Source organism: Chaetura pelagica, unplaced genomic scaffold, assembly GCF_000747805.2.
Source record: "Chaetura pelagica isolate M959 unplaced genomic scaffold, ChaPel_1.0 scaffold101, whole genome shotgun sequence".
Classification (NCBI taxonomy): Eukaryota; Metazoa; Chordata; class Aves; order Apodiformes; family Apodidae; genus Chaetura; species Chaetura pelagica.
In genome coordinates this window covers 2,610,836-2,630,728 of record NW_009952564.1, presented here as the reverse complement: position 1 = coordinate 2,630,728, position 19,893 = coordinate 2,610,836, and the positions used below count along the sequence as shown (strand labels likewise).

The following is a 19,893-nucleotide window of genomic DNA, read 5'->3' as shown; positions in this document are numbered from 1 at the left end:
TTTCACCTCTTAAGCTCTTTCTGTGTTAATTCTCCCTGTGGTCACACTCCTCCAGTTCCAGCCTAAGTCACCCTTTTCAGTCTCTCTTAGACACCTGACACAGCACAGAAACTGTCATCCATGAAGCCTGTGCTCATTTCTTTCCAGCCAGTGCTTAAAACCTAAACTTCATCCTCATCATTCATGCCTGATCAGCTCCTGCAAATCTGTACTTCTTCCTTGTTTCCCCTGTTTTTCACCTTGATAGCACTGCCTGTCAGGTGCTGAAGAATCACTTCTATGTTGAGAGTTCACCTTTGCTGTGGAGCTAATTTCTACTTGACGAGTGGCCCTTTAGCTTGTTTCTGACACCTTACTATGGATCTCCAGCTTTCACTTCGACTTGAACATGACTAAACCAATTTCTCTTCCACTAAGTTTTTCCTGCTATCTCTCCTCTTGTTCACTGCAGACCATATTTTCATTTTATCTGTCAGGACTGTGCCTCAGCACTGTTCTCAATCCTGGCCTTTCCCTCCAGCTTCAGTTCTGGACATTGTCATCCATCTCCTTGGATTCCCTCTAGTGCTTTGGCCTTGCCTTCATGTGAGTGTGTTCTCCAAGATGCTGAGGTGGGGAATCAGGACAGGCAGGGAGAGAATTGTTTCTTGGTATAACTTTCCTGTTGGAAATGAAATGTACAGGTGAGTTAAATCAAACGTGCCTTGTACAATCCTGCACAGACGGGATTAAACTAATATGAGATTATTTAAGACCTCCTTGACATTTCCTCCACCTTTTTCTCATGTCTGGAATTACCTCCGAGGTAATTTGTCTTCTGTGCTTAACGATTGTGCCTCAGGATCAGACAAGAGTATCCTGTGTAACTGCTTTTCTGCAAGTTCATGAGTTGGCAGAAGCTCAACCATCCAGTCAGTACTATATGTGATTTGTGATATTGTGATAGCCTGTATTTAACTCTATGGAATTGGAGTCTGTTTGCCATTAAATCAAAATATGTTGGTGCTTGCCCACACCCCAGACTGGAATGCTAATTAGACGGTTAAGAGGCTAAGGAAAGCTGGGTGTCACCAGCTCCTCAGGCTACAGGGATTTGGACAAGGCACCCCTCACTGGGTTTTTCTGTTTCATGCAGAATCAGCATGGTTGGAAAGGATCTCTGAGATCACCAAGTCCAACAATCAGCACAAAAAAACCCAAAACCAACAAAAACACAAAAAAACCAACAACCCAATCCCAAACTCAAACAACTACACACACTCCACCAAAAAACAACCACAAAACCCCCTACAACCTTGCCCACGAGAGCCTGCCCTGAAGTGCCGCATCTACACACTTCTTGAATACCTCCAAGGATGGTGACTCCACCACCTCCCTGGACAGCCTGTTCCAGTGCCTGACCACTCTTTCAGTATTGAAATTCTTCCTAATATCCAATCTAAACCTCCCCTGCTGCAACTTCAGACCATTTCCTCTGGTGCTGTCGTTATTTACTTGTGAAAAAAGACCAACGTGTACCTCCATACAACCTCCCTTCCGGTAGTTGCAGAGGGTGATGAGGTCTCCCCTCAGCCTTCTCTTCTTCAAACTAAACATCCCCAGTTCCCTCAGCTTCTCCCTGTATGACTTGTTCTCTAGACCCTTCACCAGCTTTATTGCCCTGGCTCTATGAAATGATGAGGACTATACTGACCTCTGCTGTCAATGGCCTTTGTGGATTAATGAGTAAAATTGCTGGGTAGGAGCTATCAGGGGGTATTAAAAACATGTGTGGGGCCCCTAATAACTAGGTTTGTTTTTAATAGCATCTATAAACTGCCTTGACTGACTGAATATGGAAAAAAGTCTCTTCTAATGAACCAACACATTTTACTGAAAGGGGTACTACTTACATATAACTTTAAAAAACTTGCAGAGTAGGAATCAATTTCTGCCTTCCATGTAGATTTCAGGACACTAAAACTGAGTACAAGCACTGTGTGGAGCTATGTAATGACACCTTAAGAAAATACCCAAAGTTCAGTACAGGTTTATTGGCCCTGAGTTAGGCTTTCCACTGTTACACTGCCCAGTCATGCTAGTTTCTTGGTTTGTCACTTAACTGGTCTTACTGTGTTTTAATTTTTCATAATAAAGTATCTCCAAATATGTATTTTAATGGACTTGTCCAATAAAGGGTGGCCAAAGTACATACTTAAAAGCAAAATGACTGAAATTAGTAATTTGGCAAGCTCTCCTTGGGCTGATATCTAGGCTGCCTGCCATTCTAACTGTCATCCCACTGTCCACAGGTGTCCTGGAAAGAAAAGAAAGGTAGTAATTGGGGTGGTTCTGAATAAAAAAAAAAGTGAATCTTCTAGACTTCAGGTCTTTACAGGTGAAGAGAATGAGCAGGCTAACCTGTTAAAATAATCTTTTGCTTTTTCCCTCCTCTTTCACAAAAAGAATCACTAGGATAGCTTAGAGTGTCAGTTCTTAGGTTATTAAATACATATGGGTGTTTACAGATAGGTTTTCATAGTGAAAATACTATATGTTAAGTTTATTGTAATTTAACTTCAAAGTAGATGTTTGAGTTGATCCGCTTTGGGTTGAGTTTTTACTGAAAAATGTATCTGCATGGATTATATAAAGAAAGCCAGCCCAATAAGCAAATTACAGAACAATCTCTGTTTCTCTAATCCAGAGAGAAACAAAAATTTTGTGCCTGGACAGTAATTTTCTATAAATATTTTAAATAATGTTCACTTTAGTACAGCAGTAGGACACAGCATTATTTCTCAACAGTTGTCCTGCAAACTGCTCAGGATCCCCAACACTTCTCGTGGGGATTCCTCACAGAAACTCCTGTGACTCCTCTCTAAAACCAATGGTGCCAATACTATGAGAATTTTGATGAAAAATTGTGAAGTGTGTAACCCTGCCTTAGTTTTTATACACTAATAAACAAAAAGATGTCATCCCTGTCACTTGTATACTATAAACAAATTCATCAGATGAATCCTACTATGTTATATTAGGCTGTAATTGTACTTTCAAAAAGATAACTTTAAATCTATTGACAAGTAGTAGAAGAAATATTGCATTTCTTTATACCTCTTCCTTGAACAGATCTTACTGCTAGCCTCCTCTAAGGTGAGAGAATATTGTTTCTGGAGAACAATGCAGGAAAATGTAGAGATGAAGAGCATCTTCTGACAAACCCAGTGCTCTTTACAGCATCTGTTCTTGTGTTTCAGTTGTATTTTGCAAATATAGGACCCACTTTCTTTTCAGCAATGGCTTTGCTAATAAATCTGGAACTTAACAAATGAAGACAGAACACATAAAAGAGAATTATTTTGGCACAGAGGATGAAACAAAGTGGTACAAACTGCATTTCAATTCCTTTCACCTGGTGATATTAAAATATACTGAGGGTTTGTTTCTTTGTTTTCCAGAAACTGTCCTATATAAAGGAAGCAATGGGCAGGTGAGTACCTCTGTTTGCCTTGTCATTTTATTCTGTCCTGAGATAACAGCAGGGCCAAGCTGTGACATTTTATAACCTTTTCTTTCTTTTTATTGGCAGCTCCTGCACTGATTGGTCATGTGGGTAAGTAATTTTCTCTTTTTAAAGTCTTGTGATCAGTCCTTTTTCCAGTTCTTGCTGCTACTGGATTTGATTTGTGTACTGCAGATTAACAAAATCCACCTTGGTGCAAAAGGGAGTATAGAAAAATGCGGTGGAGAAATCCTGCAGTTCTTGCACATGAACCTCTGTCTGGGCATGCTTGGCATGCCCAAAATATCTCAGCCAATCTGGGGCTTGTACTCTTGCTTAAGAATGTAATTACCTTGTAGGCTGTAGGATACAGATGCAGACTATTTACCTGAAGAGGTTTAGTGGGGGAAATCTATTTTGGGAGAGATATGTCCATAGTTACTTGTGTTAGTGTTCCAGTTATCCTGCGAAGCTTTCCCCAAGGCTTTAAGGTGTTCCTGGCCACCATTACAAATAGCATACAAGTGGAGTGTTTTTGAAATGCTTTTTAAAAATACTATTGAGAGATATGTTTGAAAAGCAGTTACAAGGGAATTGGCTGTGTGAGCTCCTTACATGTAACAAGGCAATGAAAATGAAAACTAGACTGAATTGTGGCTTCTTTTTACCAAAGCAACCTCACCTGTTGTTTTCATTTATTTCCTGAGATAAAAGAAAAAACAGCTCAAGTTATTGTTACTCCATTCCTACTCCAAACTTAATTTGAGCAGTTTTTTTAGAATAATTCAAAGCCAAACAACCTAGTGCTGAACTCATCTGAAGAATTGGCAGGTTCAATTCCCTGCTTAACTGGCCATATAAAGCTATGATAAATATGAGTAATTCATTTACTGGGAGGAGTAATCACTTAACAGAGTTTTAAAAAAAAACACAACTTCCCAAATGAGGCATCCTTCTAATGATTTCATAACCATAACATTCTATATTAAAATTTATAACATGAGATGATAAGGGCAAAATTTATTCCTAAGAGTTTGGTTTCTCTCTGTCCTGTTCAGCACTTGTCTGACATGAACAGTCCCTGAGGCCTCCAGGTGAACTGGGTAGATTATATCTGTTCAGCTCTCTATTGAGAATGCAACAATGACCAAACTTTTATATATTTTTTCTTTTCAATATGAGAAAATGTATAATAATGATAGAAAAATCTTGTCCTTGTAAACTTTGTGGATCCAATTCTTTCTTATAGCATAAGTCATTCTCTTGACTGGCTCTTTACATTAGTGGAACCACATCTTATTTATCAGAAAATTTGAATTCAGAAATACAGTTATCTCATCTTGAGTGCTGAAGACTGAAAAAATTAATCATTCTGAAGAAGTCTGAGTTTGAAAACCCACTGTGCCTGTCTGCGATCATTCAGGAAATCTAGTAAATGTGAAGATAGATTAAAATGAACACTAATCTGGAGTTCCTATATGCTAAACAACCTAACAATGCAAAAAGCCCAACAATTGATTGAAAGGTGGATCGAAGTGGCTAATGTTATGCTCTTACAAAAGCCATCTTATCAAATTCTTTGTGACAGGCATTAATTGTCTACTTCCGTAGACAATTGGCAAGTTTTACTCAACTCTATTCACAGTGAGGCTGTGTTGCGTCCATCTCAAAAATGCATTGCTTTTATCCCAGTAAATATTACTTCAGATTATTCATAGTTTTAGGATGGGATCTCTGTTACCACTGTCAGTCTAAACTGGTTTTACTATGGCTTTTCCTCTTGTTTGTCTCGTGCTTGAATATGGCAGTGTTCCATTGCATAAAGAGAGCAATACAAGAAGCAGTGAGATTAGAAACAGGTACATTTGCTCTGCATAAGGGAGCACCAGGAATAAATTATTAGAATTTATTTTGGCAAAATTAAACCCCAAACCCTTATTCTAAGAGCGTCCTGGGCATCTCTGCATTACATGGTTTAAGAAGTGAAGCTTGTAAGCCGGCGGGATACAAAAATGTTGACTGTCGTGGGCAGAAATTGTCTCATCTAACTTTAGACATTCTCCATCATATGGGAGTGAATGAGCCATCTCAGCATTGTCAACAGCCAACATGACTATTTCCTGAAAAAATACACTAGATTTCTCAGTATATATCAGAATGAAATTAAGACCTTTAAACAATGTCCTGTAGAAACTGGAGTACAGACCTAAACTAGGCTCAACCCCAGTCCTTAAGGCACAGTGAGGAAAATCCAGTGTCAGGTTCTTCCTGCACAGGAGGAGATATGAGGGTGCTGCTGCCATTTCTGGGGAGGTGCTGTGGTCACCTGCTGACTCACATGTGCAGACAGAGGCTGGCCCTATGCAGGGAAATGCAATGATTTGATTGTGGCTGTATTGTGTCAGAAAAGGGAATTGACCTGGCCTCATGTCTCAAGGGAAGGTGGGAAAATCCAAAAGCACCTGCTTTAGGTATCTATTATTTAGGCTGAGATGTTCAGGTAAGGCTCCCACATTGCCAGGCAAGGGGAACTGCAGTTTCTCTAATGGCTGTGCAGAAGCAGTAATTTCACTTTGGAGGCCTAGCACGAGGCATATAAAATCACAGAATCATTTTGTTTGGAAAAGACATTCAAGATCATCAAGTCCAACTGTTAACTGCCAAGTCCACCACTAAACCATGACCCTAAGCACCACATCAGCATGTCTTTTAAGTATTTCCAGGGGTGGTATTTCTCAGTTTGTTTTCCCACTGATAAGAACGTAGGGATTTTGGCGGTTGGTTCATTTTCTACAGCATAGCACAGGCACAAGAAACTAAGAGAGTGTTTTCTTTTTATGAGCTTTGGCCTATCTGTTTTTGTGTGAAACGACTGGGGGCTTATTTCCTTAATTTGAGGCTGATCTGGAACATAGTATATCTGTTAGTCATTTTAACTAGGCTGCCTTTCTAGATTAAAGCAAAACTGTTCTGACAGCTATAAACAGCTGTAGGATTGAAGCTGTGATTAAAATAATTGAATGCCTCTTGTAATCATACCTAGATGTCAATACTGTGTCTCTGTCTACCTGGAAAAAGCTGGTTTCAGCTAGTTAAGTGTGAGGATAGTGTCAGTGTAGGCTACAGAAAGGTTGTTTGTGCCTTGTGTAATTTACTTCCCAGAATAACTCACTAACACCAGCATTACTGTCGATTGCGTAACAGCGGGATGAAAGTTGGTTCCCGTAAGGCTGGTGCCTCCGCTCATGTGGGTTAAACACTCAGCTAGCCTGTCCTTCTAAGGAACAGAGGGATTACACTAAGTACCACTGAGGAGAAAACCTCAAAGGAAAAGTAATATATGGGACATAGTCCAGATGTGTAGAGAGCAGCCCAGTGGACTTTGTGGAGTTTTGACCCAGTGGGAAGTGGGGTAGAATGACATCAGCTAAAGTCTTGTAGTAATTCCATTATTCTCTGGATTATTTGGACTCCACAAAATGAGTTTTGCTCTCTTTATTCTGGAGTATGTCTGATGACAATAGGACAGTTGTTTTGTCTAGTTTCTGGGAGAGAGGTCAGAAGCAAGATCTTGAGGATCCACTGAAGGCAAAGGAGTAGCACAAAATTGCTGTAATAGAAAATTATAGCTTTTGTGTCAGAGCCTTGCTTCAGTGCTGCATGCACAGTAACGTGCCGAAGAAAAGGTAAGGGGTGTATGTGATGACTATAATGCACTACTTTTTCACTTCTTTGGAAGTGGCTGTTAATGTCAAATAACATAAAGAGAAGCACGTGTCCTTTCAGCATGATGCTTGCTGATCCTGGACTTGCTGACATGAGTTACAGGAAACCGTGTCTGGACCTCCTCTGCTGTCCACATTCTCTGCTTTGAAATATATCGACAATTTTAGGATCCAGATTATTTTAGTGGTGGTAGCAATGGTTGATGATGTAGCAGCTCACATTTTGTACCGTTTATCCAAATGTGCTTCATGAAAGAAAATGTATTCTGTGCTGGGATCATTTAAACAGTTCAGCAGTTCCTCCTGCAGTGAAGTAGAAACATACCTGAGCTCCTTTACTGTCTACATGTGGACTTGGCAACAATATTGCTCTTTTCAGAAATTTTTGAGCATCTGCACAGTTTTACCCCATGTGAAGACTTCCACACTGCTCCTCTTCACTTGTATATTTTCTTTTCTGCTTCCTGCTTGTAAGGTAGCTAATATGAAAGGTCCATCCTTTACAGGTCCTTTAAAACCAAAAGAAGTCAAAATTCAAGAACTACCTAAATGAAAATTAAGAAAGATGCAAGTACAATTAAAAAGGAGAAGAATCTGAATACAAGGCTCAGTCTTGCATTCTATACTCCTAAATTCAAATATTGCTTGGTTCAAGGACACATGATTAAAATATTTAAAAAGGAGAAGGTCAGACTATAAAATGTTTTTTCTTTTATGCAATATGAGCATCAAAAGAATAATGTGTAAGAAAAATAAGTGGTTGAGATAGCATATTAGACTTCAGGACATTCAGATAGATAAGCAAACTGGTGGATAACCGGAATAAGTACAAATCCGAAGATGTTACTTTCTTCATCCAAAGAGTTGAGTTTGTGTTAAACCTTTAGGAGTAATGTAGAGAAAAGTGTAACAAAAACCTTGACAACATTTCCTGGGGCAGTGTCAGTGCCCCATTTGACAGGTCCAGACTGGTATTTCTCCTTCATAACACAGTATGGTTGCACATAAAGAACTTGTTTATGCTCTACACTTGCCTGTGAGTCAATGGGACGCTCTGTGCTTTGGTGGACTGGAACTTATTGATTCTTTCCTGACATGACTCATGTCATATGGAAGCACTTACTGTGGGGAATATAGGCTGTGTTTGTGAGATGTGTTTGCTGCATTAATAGTTATAGGCTGCAAACAGTAAGCACTGTTTGCTTCAGATCAACTTCTGAGGGCCCTTATGGGTCCTGTTTTACACCTGCCTAGATCTGGGTGTCTAACAGAGCTGTGTGATCTGAAACCAGTTGTTTCTGCCAAGGAAACACAGTGCAGTGTTGTTCTTTCTGCTGCTTAGACATCTGCTCATGCATGTTCCTTCCTGCCTCTCCATACACATGTGTATGTTTTTGTATTTTGCTTACTGCTCAGCCAAGGTGGTCCAGGGCATCTCTCATGCAGGTAGGACAATAGAAATTGCATTTCGTTTGTATGTGTCTCAGATTCACAATAAGCTCTTGCTGGAATATAGTCCCTCCACCTGGAGCAACTAGCTTGTGTAGGTATAGTTAAAAATAAAGCCTGGGCCCCAGGTTAATACCAAGGCAGAATTTGAATCCGTGTTTACCTTGAAGAAGAGTGTGCTCAAACAAATCAGTATATGCATTGTCATGTGCATTTTGAGTGGCTTCCTTAAAGATACCTAGTGCTGTTGCTGCTTTTTTAGGGGATTAATAAAGCAGGCATTTGAAAAATTAAAACATAAAGGGGAAGTAGAAGGGAATGAGAAATGGTACTGAAAGAAAGCAAACCTTACTGTTCTGATAAAGCAATGAAAAAACAATGTGAATAAAGTGAGGTTGGTTATAGCACAGTTTCTTAAAAAACCATTTCTTCTTCTTCTGAGAGAAAGCGGTAAATGTCAATTTTAATGAATTTAGTACTTGACTGGTCTTGCTTGGTTAGATTTATTAGGATTTTACTAGGTGTTATTTAAGCCCCTGGCTTTTAATTTTCAGCCAGCTGTGAGCCAGAATTTTGTCAGAAAATGGGTTAGCTCTTGGGTGCTTGTGTTTAAAAGATACTTTTATCTCAAAAGATAAAAGAATAATACCCAGCCTTGGCAGGCCTGGGTACCACTTAAGGTGATGGGTTTGCTGTCCTCTAAATGACAGTGGCCTTATTCTCACCCTGCATTTCAGCACTCTTTTTGTCGCCCTGTGGCTCGGTTTGGTCTGTGGTTGCTGCCATGGGGTTAACCCACCAAGCGAGTTGGTGTGGCTAACCAAAGTGCCCTGTCAGATGGAGAGCTGCCACTCATTTGACATGGTGAGAGTGCTCTGGAGCCCTTGTGAAACTGGAAGACTTTATTTTTAACCTCTGTAACTAGTAATCTCATCTAGATGTAATACTCTAGAAAACTAAATTTAGGCTTTTCCTCTTGCACATTGTGCTTTTTTTGACAGTGTGAGTGATACCATACCATAGCATTCTCCATGGGTTTTCTTGTCTACTTTGAGGATTTTTATTTTAAAAACTCAAGCAACATGGTTAAAATTGTTCTTGCAGGACTGGGTGCAGGTGCCCAGGTGCTGCTGGGGGGCCTGTGGGGTGGCCCCTGTGCAGAGCAGTCCAGGCTGCCCTGAGAAGGGCACAGCTGGTTCCAGGTGGCTCCAACAGAGCCCTGACCAGCTAGAAGAGTCACAAGTGAAGTTCCGCCTGGGAAGGCTGGGAAGGGATGAAGAAAAGGTGGTGTTTTAATGTTTGTTTCTCACTAGCCAAATCTATGTATATGCAATAAATTAATTTTCCCCAAGGTGAGTCTGTTTTGCCCATGGAGGCACTTGGTAAGCAATCTTCCTGTCTTTGTCTTGGCCCATTAACTTTTTGAACTTATTTTCTCCCCTGTCTCATTGAGAAGGAGGGAGAGAGCAGCTGGGTGGGCCTTTGGCCCTTAGGCAAGGCTAACCCACCAAAAACTGGGTCCACCATTCATTTGGTCAGGTAGCCTTCTAGGTCCTTTTGAGATGTCCTAGGCTACAGCAGACATCTGCAGAAGGCTGACAGGGATGATGTGAGATGTGTGGGCAACTGGTGCCTCCTGGGGCAGCAGCTGGAGGTCAGGACTGCTTAGAGGCCCCTCAAAGTGTACAGGGTACCAATCCCTGGGCAGCTGGATTGAGTCCCGTGAGTCTCAGGCTGAGCTCAGAGCCTAAATTACTCTACCAAAGCAAATCACATTTCTTGCTGTCCCCTTCTCAAGAAAAGGGGGTTGATACAAGGCTTAGCTAATGTTTCTAAATGGGTTTGAGCCATTCAGCTGAACTGAAGGTTACAAATCCTGTTGCAGAGTTGCTTCACTGCACATCATTTTGTATTTGTTTTTTATTCTGACCATAGTTACACTAAACAGTCCCAGGTTATTTCACCTCTCCTGAAAAGTTGAATTGTATTTGTTTCTGAACATACCATCGTTAAATATGATTAATGAAAATGTTTTATCTATTTGGTGAAGCTGTTGTATAGATGTAATTTAATACTTAATTTAATATTTAATAATTAAGCAATAGTTTTTATTTCAGTTCTAGGATGAAAAATGTTTAAGGGAACAAAATTCCTCTAAAACAGAATCAGTATTCTTAAGAAAATGTAAATAATTTTAGTGTTGGATTTTTGGTTTTTGTTTTGTTTTTTTTTAGAAGAAAGTTAATGTTTTTTGTATGAGTTACTTGTTACTCTTTATATGTGTGATGGCAATGACAGAGACAATAAGAGTGGATATCTTGTCTAAATTACACCCACTAGTAAAATATGGCTTTCCAGTCTTGGAAATAATTCCAAGATTTACTGAGGTCTTTGTAGAATCCGTAAGGAATTACATTGTGCTGTGCTAGCTGAAAACAGGTACCAATGTCCACGAGATGGAAGCAGACACAAATAACTGTACATTTCAAAGCTTGCTTAGAGCTCTTCAGCTTTAGTTGTTCAAGAAAATGCACAAAAGTTCCGTTAAAGATCTAGAATAAGTATTTTACGCTTCATTTATCTGCAGATTATTTTATGTTTATTGTTATTTTATAATTGTTATATAAATCTTGCCCTGTCAATTTAACATTCCCTGAGCGTACTTTATTTTTGTGTAGTTAATCATTATGCACAGGACTAGCCTGTGCCTCTGGGGAAAGGATGGGTGCAAAGCTTCTTGGCTTGAATAGAAAATGAATCAGATTTCTCATCAGGTCTGTTTATTGGTGAGTGTTATGTCTCTGTGGGAGGCAGGGGGAGGAATAGAGTTTGAGATGGTAACTCAGTGAAACTATCATATGTTTGATCACATGCTTGTTGCCCTGGTATCTTTAGTATGGTAACTTTGGATCTGGATGTCTGGGTGGTGATGAAGCCTTTGAACCCTTGGGTTTTGGAGTGGTAGAGAGACTGATTAATATATCCTGATGGAGGCAAAGTATCCATCAACTTTGACTGGAGCTTTGCTTGAGGACTCAAGCAAAACTGCAAGACCAGTAATCTAGTATGTGAATCAAAAATCAAAGCTGGCAAGGCTAGGAACCGTGGTTCACATAGTATCAGTGTTTCTGTATATTACAGTGAAATCTTGCTGCAATGCTTATTTTAAGGCACACATATGGCTACCAAAAAAAAAGGAGTTCTATGAAGAGTGACAGAAATATCTCAATGCAATGAAATTCCATGGTCTCCTGAAGTTCAGTTTCTCTCCAGCACTTACATTTCAAATCTTACTGATCAGGCTGTATATAATAAAAATATATCAAACCCCCAAAATAATTTTTCCTTCATTCAGGAAAGACTTGTTTCTGTCGGAGCATGTCTCCTACTCTTGGCAACTTGACAGTTGCTCGGGGCTTACAGAATTGACCCTAAGGAAATTGATTTCCTGTAAGAGCCATGTGAAAGCTGTTAGTTTTTCTTCAGGCTGACAGTTTTAATCTGATTTTTATCTGAAATATTTTTCTTTTTGGTGTTTGGCCTAGAGTTGTTTTGTGTGTGTGAATGCAAGGATTTGATTTGGAAAGGGGTGCCTTTTGAAGTTCTCCAAATAAGCAGGGTAGAAGTCGTGATGAAAATAACCCATTTTCTTGCAGTGATTTAAGTACAGTTAAGATGTTCTAGTGCATCGTAGAGTATTTTAAAAACTGAGCATTTTATAGAATACCACAGGTTAACTTTGTGTTTTATCTCTGGTCTTCACATTCGCTTCCTTTACAGAATGGCTAGAAGGCAAAATACGACTTTTGGGAGGGATGCCAAGTCTGTTGGAATATAAGGAGTTTAGCAGGCTGAAGAGGCACATGATGTGTTGTCTGATGCAACTGACCCAATATCTAAGTTGCAAAAGATCACGGAAATATTGCAAATCCCAATTTTTACAAAGTTACCAGCAGTTTCATGATTTATTTCTTCTGCAAACGTGCGTCTTGGTGTGGCAGCAGAATCACAGATAAACCAGAACCTCATAAATCTACCTCACCATGTCCAACTTAAACTTCTGATTTTATTTTTTATTTAGCAGTGCTGGATCTCCAACTCCAGCTTCAGATGCTGATGTTACCACGTTGAGAGGTTAGTTATCATCTAACTTGTGTCAAGGCTGATTCTGAGTTACTAGAAAATGAAGAAATTCAATGTTTTTTGGATTTGAGAAAGAACTGTGAATTTTTCCATTTCCTAATAGTGCAGCTTATCATCTAGAGGTCATGTTAGATGCTGATATTTTTTTGTTATTATATGAGTCATGAAAGTTCTACTTAAGAAATTAGTTCTGTGGACTTTTTACTGCACCCAACTTCATGTTCCCCACAGTACATCTGCTTAGACTTAACATTAGTGTTTTACCTTGATAAGTGCATTTGATACTTTTCCTCAGGCTCTTCAGGTGTTTCCTGTGTTATTTCTGTCGTGATGATGGGGCTAGAAATAAAATTTTATTGTTGGTTTATGCTTGCTGAACTGCTTCTGTGTGAATCAACAGGTACATGGATATATTAAAAAAACCCGAATCTAAGAATACTGCTCTCTTTCAAACTCAGATGCAGCTGCCAATGTTCCTCCCCCTCATGAGATTGCTGTTGAGAGTCCTGTGGGTGGTGCTGTCCCTGAGATCGAAGATGAAGACACTACTGTGAGTGGCTTTTTTTATTCGGGTCAGCAGGTTGTTGCCTTTTTAAAATATTTTTTTTTCTGAGTACTTAGGGTTGTTATTAGCATAGTGTGTTAACACAAATTAAGATTTCATAAAAACAGCACATGAACTGTAGAAAGCTTTAAAATAACTTCCTGGGTAGGTATTTTCACTTTGCAGAGGCTTTGCAGTGCCTCTTCCCCCACAGAGAGAGAGAAAGGATCAGTTGAGCTATCAGATGAGGATTCTGCTAGTGACGTGGGGCTAGTCAGGGAATGCCTACAGGTTTTGTAAGCGCCAGGAAGAATGTGGAGTATCATTATTCCTATGGGAACACCTGTTAAATACATGTGAAATTGCGGTACTCATGTTTCTACCGTCCAAGTGGCCCAATTGTGTGGGACAGCAGAGAGGTGGCCTGTATAGCTTTGAAGATTCCTTCCGATTCTCTGCTTCTTTTCCTCTGCTGACAGAGATGAACTTTTCTTTATCACCTCACAGTCAACTTTACCTTGATATCAAAACTCCTGATGTGGGGAAGCTGACATCAAATTCTTAAAATGTCTATGTAAAAGTGAGCTGGTTTTCTGAAGTGCTGACCACCACATGGGTCTCAGGGAAGTATTTTGCTTCCAGGATTAAAATTCCTCTGGATTAAAATTTAAGCCCAAACTCTAGATTCCAACTGCAGTGTTCATGGGCCTACAGGACTGAAGAAGATTTTGCAAAGCAGTGGTATGAATCAGCTGGCTTTTGTTTTCTCATAAACATGAAACTCCCACTGGATTTACTGAGAAGCTTACAAAGTTGCACATGCTGCATATAAGTAGAAGCTGATTTATGGTACTGTGCACTGTTCTGTAACCTACTACAGCCATGAAACAAAGCTGGAAAAACTGTGCTGTCTTCTAGAGCTTTCAGGCCTGACTGTGGAGTTCTGATATTGTGTTTCCAAGATTAAATACTGAATATGAAACAGGCAGCTTCTGACTCAAGTCCAGGGTCTGACTTTATTTTATATACCAAGAACACTTGGGGTTTGGTCCCATTTACACCGTTATTCTCTTCTGAAACAAAACTGCCTGAAGTGTTTTTGCCTGAGCAGACAATAGGGCCACTCACTAAATCAGAAAGAAACCAAAATTAGATGGCTGCTGCTACAGTGTTTTTACTCCATACAGTTACATCACACCTCATCATCGCTCTGAGCAGCCAAAATGCATTGCAGATTACAAGACCAAGAGGTAGCAAAGCTCATCATCTGCTTTGCTTATGTGTTGACTGTGCTTTTGGTTTTGGTGGACTCATAAATGATTCAAACTACATGGAGTGGCAAACAGCCATGTGGTGGCAGCACATACATGCATGCTAATTATGTACCTCTCAAATGCTAACTAGCCTGAAGTAGTGTACCAGTCATTCTGGTCCTTAACAAAGTTACCTACTCAAAAAGGGGTGAGGAGAGGCAGAGAATTTAACTAAAAATTTTTAGAGGGTCCCTAAGTTGCTCACAGATGGCATCTAAGCTTTTTGGAGTAAAGTGTTTCCATTTCCTGCACCTTACATAGCACAGACTGCAGCTTTGCTGAAAAGGTCTGTTTTGTTGGCTCTTTTTCCTTTTTAGCGGGGAAAATAATAATGACTGCATGTAAATAGCCAAATACATTTGGCTGTTTGGCTAAAGGTAACTTAAGCCAGCCTTCCCTCCTCTCCTCCATAAATCCCATTTTTTTTTTTTTTGTTTTAGAAGAAAACCATGAAACAAGATCTGGTTTTTCTCATGCCTTTATTAATATACTACAAGTTGTATTTATGCTGGTTGTAAAAAACTGAAGAACTAAGCAGAAAGTGTTCTTCCTGTGTTGCTCTAATTCAAATTAGATTAAACTTGGGATTCACTGCTGCCCGTGGCAACCATGATAGCTGTATGCTTCCCTGATGCATTGCACAGCTACTGCTCCTTGGACTAACTCCCCAGCACTTAAGCTCAGCAGAGGTCCCCATAGATCTCCCAATGCCCATCATTTGTCTGAGAGGATCCTTCACTTTCTGAGGCTGCACAACACGAGGTGTTGTTCTAAATGTAGAACTTGGCAAAGGTAACTTGTCTTGCAGGTGGAAGACTAGGTAGGAGCTTTGTGATAAATGAGTAAATTTTGGGTAAACCAGCTGATTGCTGACTGGGCACAAGTGAGCTGTTGGTTTAGCCATAGTCATGCTTCAGTTTGCCTCATAAACATCACACAACTGGATTTCTGTTTGTAGCTGAGGTCAACTAGATGGCCTCGCACTAGAGAAAATGTGCACATGGAAAACTGAATTATCTGCAAGAAAAGAATTCTCAAAAAAATATTCTTGCTTAATAGATTGCCTCATTAGTTGTGTCCTCTGTCCTTGAGGCTTCATAAGCACCTCATTACGGTGCAAGGTGATGGTTTAAGTGAGCATGCTGTGCTTTGGACTGCGGTTTTCATGTGTCATTAAGTGCACCCATGACCATCGGTGTGGCCCACCAACAGTGCCCCGAGGTATTCTGGTCCATACAGCACAGGTTTTCTGCCCCATCATTAGCCAGAGAAACGTCCAGAGTTGCAGCAGTTGGAGAAGTTCCACGCCCACACAAGAAAGATGTTAGGACCCAAGCTTAGGACTGCAGAGTGCTGCTGGCAGATGGCAGACCATATATTTATACAGTATCACAGTATCACTCTGGTTGGAAAAGACCTTCAAGATCATCGAGTCCAACAACTACTCTAACTCTGCCATGTCCACCACTAAACCCTGTCCCTTGGCACCACATCTGTCTTTTTACATGTCTCTAGATACACGTACATATCTAGGGATGCTTTTTATGTGGAGTAAATCCAGGATAGGTAGGAATCTGGTCTGTCCTGAGTAACAAGGTTTTATTTATTGGAAAAAAAAAACAAAGGGCAAAACAAAGGCATTAAATCACCTGTTTTCTCCCCTCTTCCTTCCCTCCCAGATCAATAATGAAATAAAGAAGCAAGATGAGAACCTAGTGACACCTGAAACTGAACAGATGATTGAGTTCAGCATTTTGATTGTTGGTGAAATGTACAGTGAGGATCTGAGAGACCCAGCTTCTGCAAAGAGTCAACTGCTCTCTGAACAATTAATTTCACAGGTAATTACCTTCTCTGACTTCTGATTACTTCTCTGACAGGCTAAGAGAGTTTGAGGTATTCAGCTTGGAGAAGAGAAGGCTCCAGGGGGACTTTATAGCCCCCTTCCAGTACCTGAAGAGGCTACAGGAAAGCTGGGGAGGGGCTTTTCACCAGAGAGCGCTGTGATAGGACAAGGGGTAATGGTTTTAAACTGAAAGAAGGTAGATTTAGGTTAGACATCAGGAAGAAATTCTTCACCATGAGGGTAGTAAGGCACTGGAACAGGTTGCCCAGGGAGGTTGTTGATGCCCCCTCCCTGGAGATGTTTAAGGCCAGGTTGGATGAGGCTTGTGCAGTCTGGTTTGGTATGAGGTGTCCCTGCTCATAGAAGGGAGGTTGAAGCCTGATGATCTTTAAAGTCTCTTCCAGCCTTAATCTTTCTATGATTCTAAGACTTCATTTTTCTTTTTGTTGGCTTCTCCTCTCTAAAGGAGGAGAAGGACATAGAACCTGTGTTAGGACTGCCTTTTTCTCATGGACTCCACAGAACCATCTTAAGGGCTTTTGTGGCCTTAGGCAGGCTGGAAAATATGCACCCACCATGAGAATACTCTGTTTTGTCTGACATGCTGCCCTTTTTGAAGTAGCAGAAGGCCCATAAACTGTGTGTTACAGACCAGCTGCCAAAGCCATTTACTATAGTTTTCTTTTTGTGTTTCTCATTAAATAGCCTGCTATCATTTTTTGCAGGCAAAAGAGATGAAAGTATGCTTTTGTGGGGGAACAAAAAAGTATTCTCAACACCTGAGTGGTGACATGCTCTAAACAAGACCTTTCTGAGGGACTGCTCTCTCTCTCTCTCGATTTCTGCTTTCATTAATTTGCTTTGCCTTCTGTTAGAAAGAGAAATGAAGTCAGATGTTATTAACAAATGAAAAACATTTACACTTACTTTAGCCCTTATAAAGACCTGTTTCTACCTGAGCTCACTTTGGCCTTACCACGCTTTCAGAATTTTTTAGTGCCACTTCCCTGTTGGTGTTACTGCAGAAGAGCTTTTAAATGAAGAGAATTTGTAAGATTCTTGTTTGCTTCTTGATGCAAATTCATTAGTTCTCAAAGTTTTAGGTCCTCAAAATCTTACATTTTAAAAACATAGTTGGTATCTTTCTAGTGACAAGTCTTCCTAGAGCTTGTTTCAGCGCTTTCTAATCTCTTTCTCCAGTTGGAATTCTTCTTTCTTCTTCTTTCTTTGTTTGAAACTGGGGAGTGAAAAAAGATAATCTGCGTTTCCTAGCAAGTCAGTGTACCTGCAATTTCAAATGACAGGACATGAATTAGTTGCAGTTCAGAGCCACCTACCTGTGCTGAGGCAGTGCTGGAAGGCAACTTGAGTAATTGAGGTACAGCACAGCATTAACATGGAGTGCAGGTAGAAGGGGTACCAGTCCATCAGCATCTGCCAGTGTGGGCATGCTCTGGGTCTCCTACAGAAGCTGAGCACTGAAATGGGATGTAGGATATCTTAATGATTACACCATGTCCAGGTTTTGAACTGTAGAAGAAACTCTGGCATCAGTGTAGAGAATCTGTCTATACAGAGTAGGTGATGGGAGGGGAAATCAGAAGTAAGTCACAAACAGCATCAGTATTTCTGCTTAGAAGCAACACATCATTGTACTGTGCAGTGAGATACTCTGAAGTTTGGGCTGCCTGGACAACTCTTGCTCCTCATTTATTCCCAGAATCAGCAGCACATGTGAGCACATTTTAATACCCCCTAGCCTGTTGTTAAACATATGTTTAAATCCATTTGGAGTCAGTGGGAATGAACCATGGTTTAGACTGTCAGGCACCTATTTAAAATAAAAATACATATGTATATAATGATTTATTAAAATTTGATTTCAAGTTAATTTAATTAAAATGTAATGTTTTAATTTTTATGCTTTAATGCTACTGGCCCACCAGCACACAAATGTATATTTAAAATATGATCACACTGCTGTCTCCTAACTTTCCTCTCCCTACTCTCTTAATTTAAAAAAAAAAATTTCTTACAGTGATGGTAATTTTACTACCATCATTTTCTTGAGGCAGAGTGTTTCTCTCCTCTCTCTTGGGGCGGGCATCCTGGACACCATACAGCGGCACATCATGCAGCTTATCTTTTCTCTAGCTTTGCTCTCTTCTTAGTTCAATGTAGTTGGGGTTCTCTGTTGAATCTCTTTCACTGGGTCTAATCCTGTGCCAGATCCTGGGCCAGATGGGAAAGAGATGCACTCCTCACTGCAGCCAAAAAGCATGGCCACAGCTGTCACAAGTTGCTAGCGTAGGCTAGACATCTTAATTTTCCTAGTTGTGTGGCCAAGTAGCAATGCCATAGTGTGTGTCTGGAAGAAATGTCAGATGGGACAGAGTCCACCTGGCACGTGGACATTCCACTCCTTTTATCCCTTGCCTGGTTTTCTCTGTGCTTAGATAAAGAAGCTCTTGAAAAAAAGAAAGTCAGCAACAACTTAGATTGTTTAAGTCTCACCAGAAACAGTCTAAAAATAGGGAGATTGGTGAAGGGAAGAAGAATTTGAGGAGTGAAAAAGAATCCTCAACTGGAAAGGATATTTTGAGAGGAAAAAAACCCAACCCAAACCAGCATGAACCTTCAATGCTCTATTTCTTGGTTGTGTCTCATGTAATACAGTTGACTATTGAATTAGACCCACGTGTGCTGCCATTTTGCTGCCCCCAGCTGCCTTTTTTCAGTAGCACTACCATTCCTGAGCCCTTTCTATGTTTAGGGCATAGGAGATGAGCCATGTTTTATGCTTTGTAATGCATTAGGGTCTTTTTGGAGTCACACAATCACAGAATGTTAGGGGTTGGAAGGGACCTCTGGAGATCATAGTCCAACCCCCTTGCCAGAGCAGGACTACCATAGAATCAAGGCAAGTCACTCAGAAAGGCATCCAGATGGGTCTTGAAAATCTCCAGAGGAGGAGACTCCAAAATCTCTCTGGGCAGCCTGTGCTCTGTCACCCTTACAGTAAAGAAGTTCTTACTCATGTTGAAGTGGAACTTCCTGTGCTCTAATTTGCATCCATTGCCCCTTGTCTTATCACAGGGAATCACTGAAAAGACATTGGTCTCTCCTTCCTGACACCCACCCTTCAAATATTTACTTATATACATTTATAAAATCCCCTCTCAGTCTTCTCTTCTCTAGACTAAACAGCCCCAGGTCTCTCAGCCTGTCCTCATAAGGCAGGTGTTCTAGTCCCTTAAGCATCCTTGTAGCCTCCATTGGACTCTCTCAAGTAAATTCCCATCTCTTGAACTGGGGAGCCCAGAACTGGACACAATACTCCAGATGTGGTCTCACTAGGGCAGAGGGGGAAAAGAACCTTCCTTGACCTG

The 19,893-nt window shown here is 40.4% G+C and overlaps 1 protein-coding gene across 1 annotated transcript in view; it reads left to right on the top strand.

The window, feature by feature from the left end:
• Positions 1–19,893, top strand: part of IMPG2 (interphotoreceptor matrix proteoglycan 2) — a 55,235-nt gene that overhangs the window by 15,405 nt on the left and 19,937 nt on the right. The window contains exons 4-8 of the mRNA XM_009993347.1: positions 3,441–3,472; positions 3,572–3,595; positions 12,743–12,792; positions 13,260–13,351; positions 16,338–16,499. Coding sequence (XP_009991649.1) covers positions 3,441–3,472; positions 3,572–3,595; positions 12,743–12,792; positions 13,260–13,351; positions 16,338–16,499 — 360 coding nt within the window. The remainder of the gene's footprint in view (positions 1–3,440; positions 3,473–3,571; positions 3,596–12,742; positions 12,793–13,259; positions 13,352–16,337; positions 16,500–19,893) is intronic.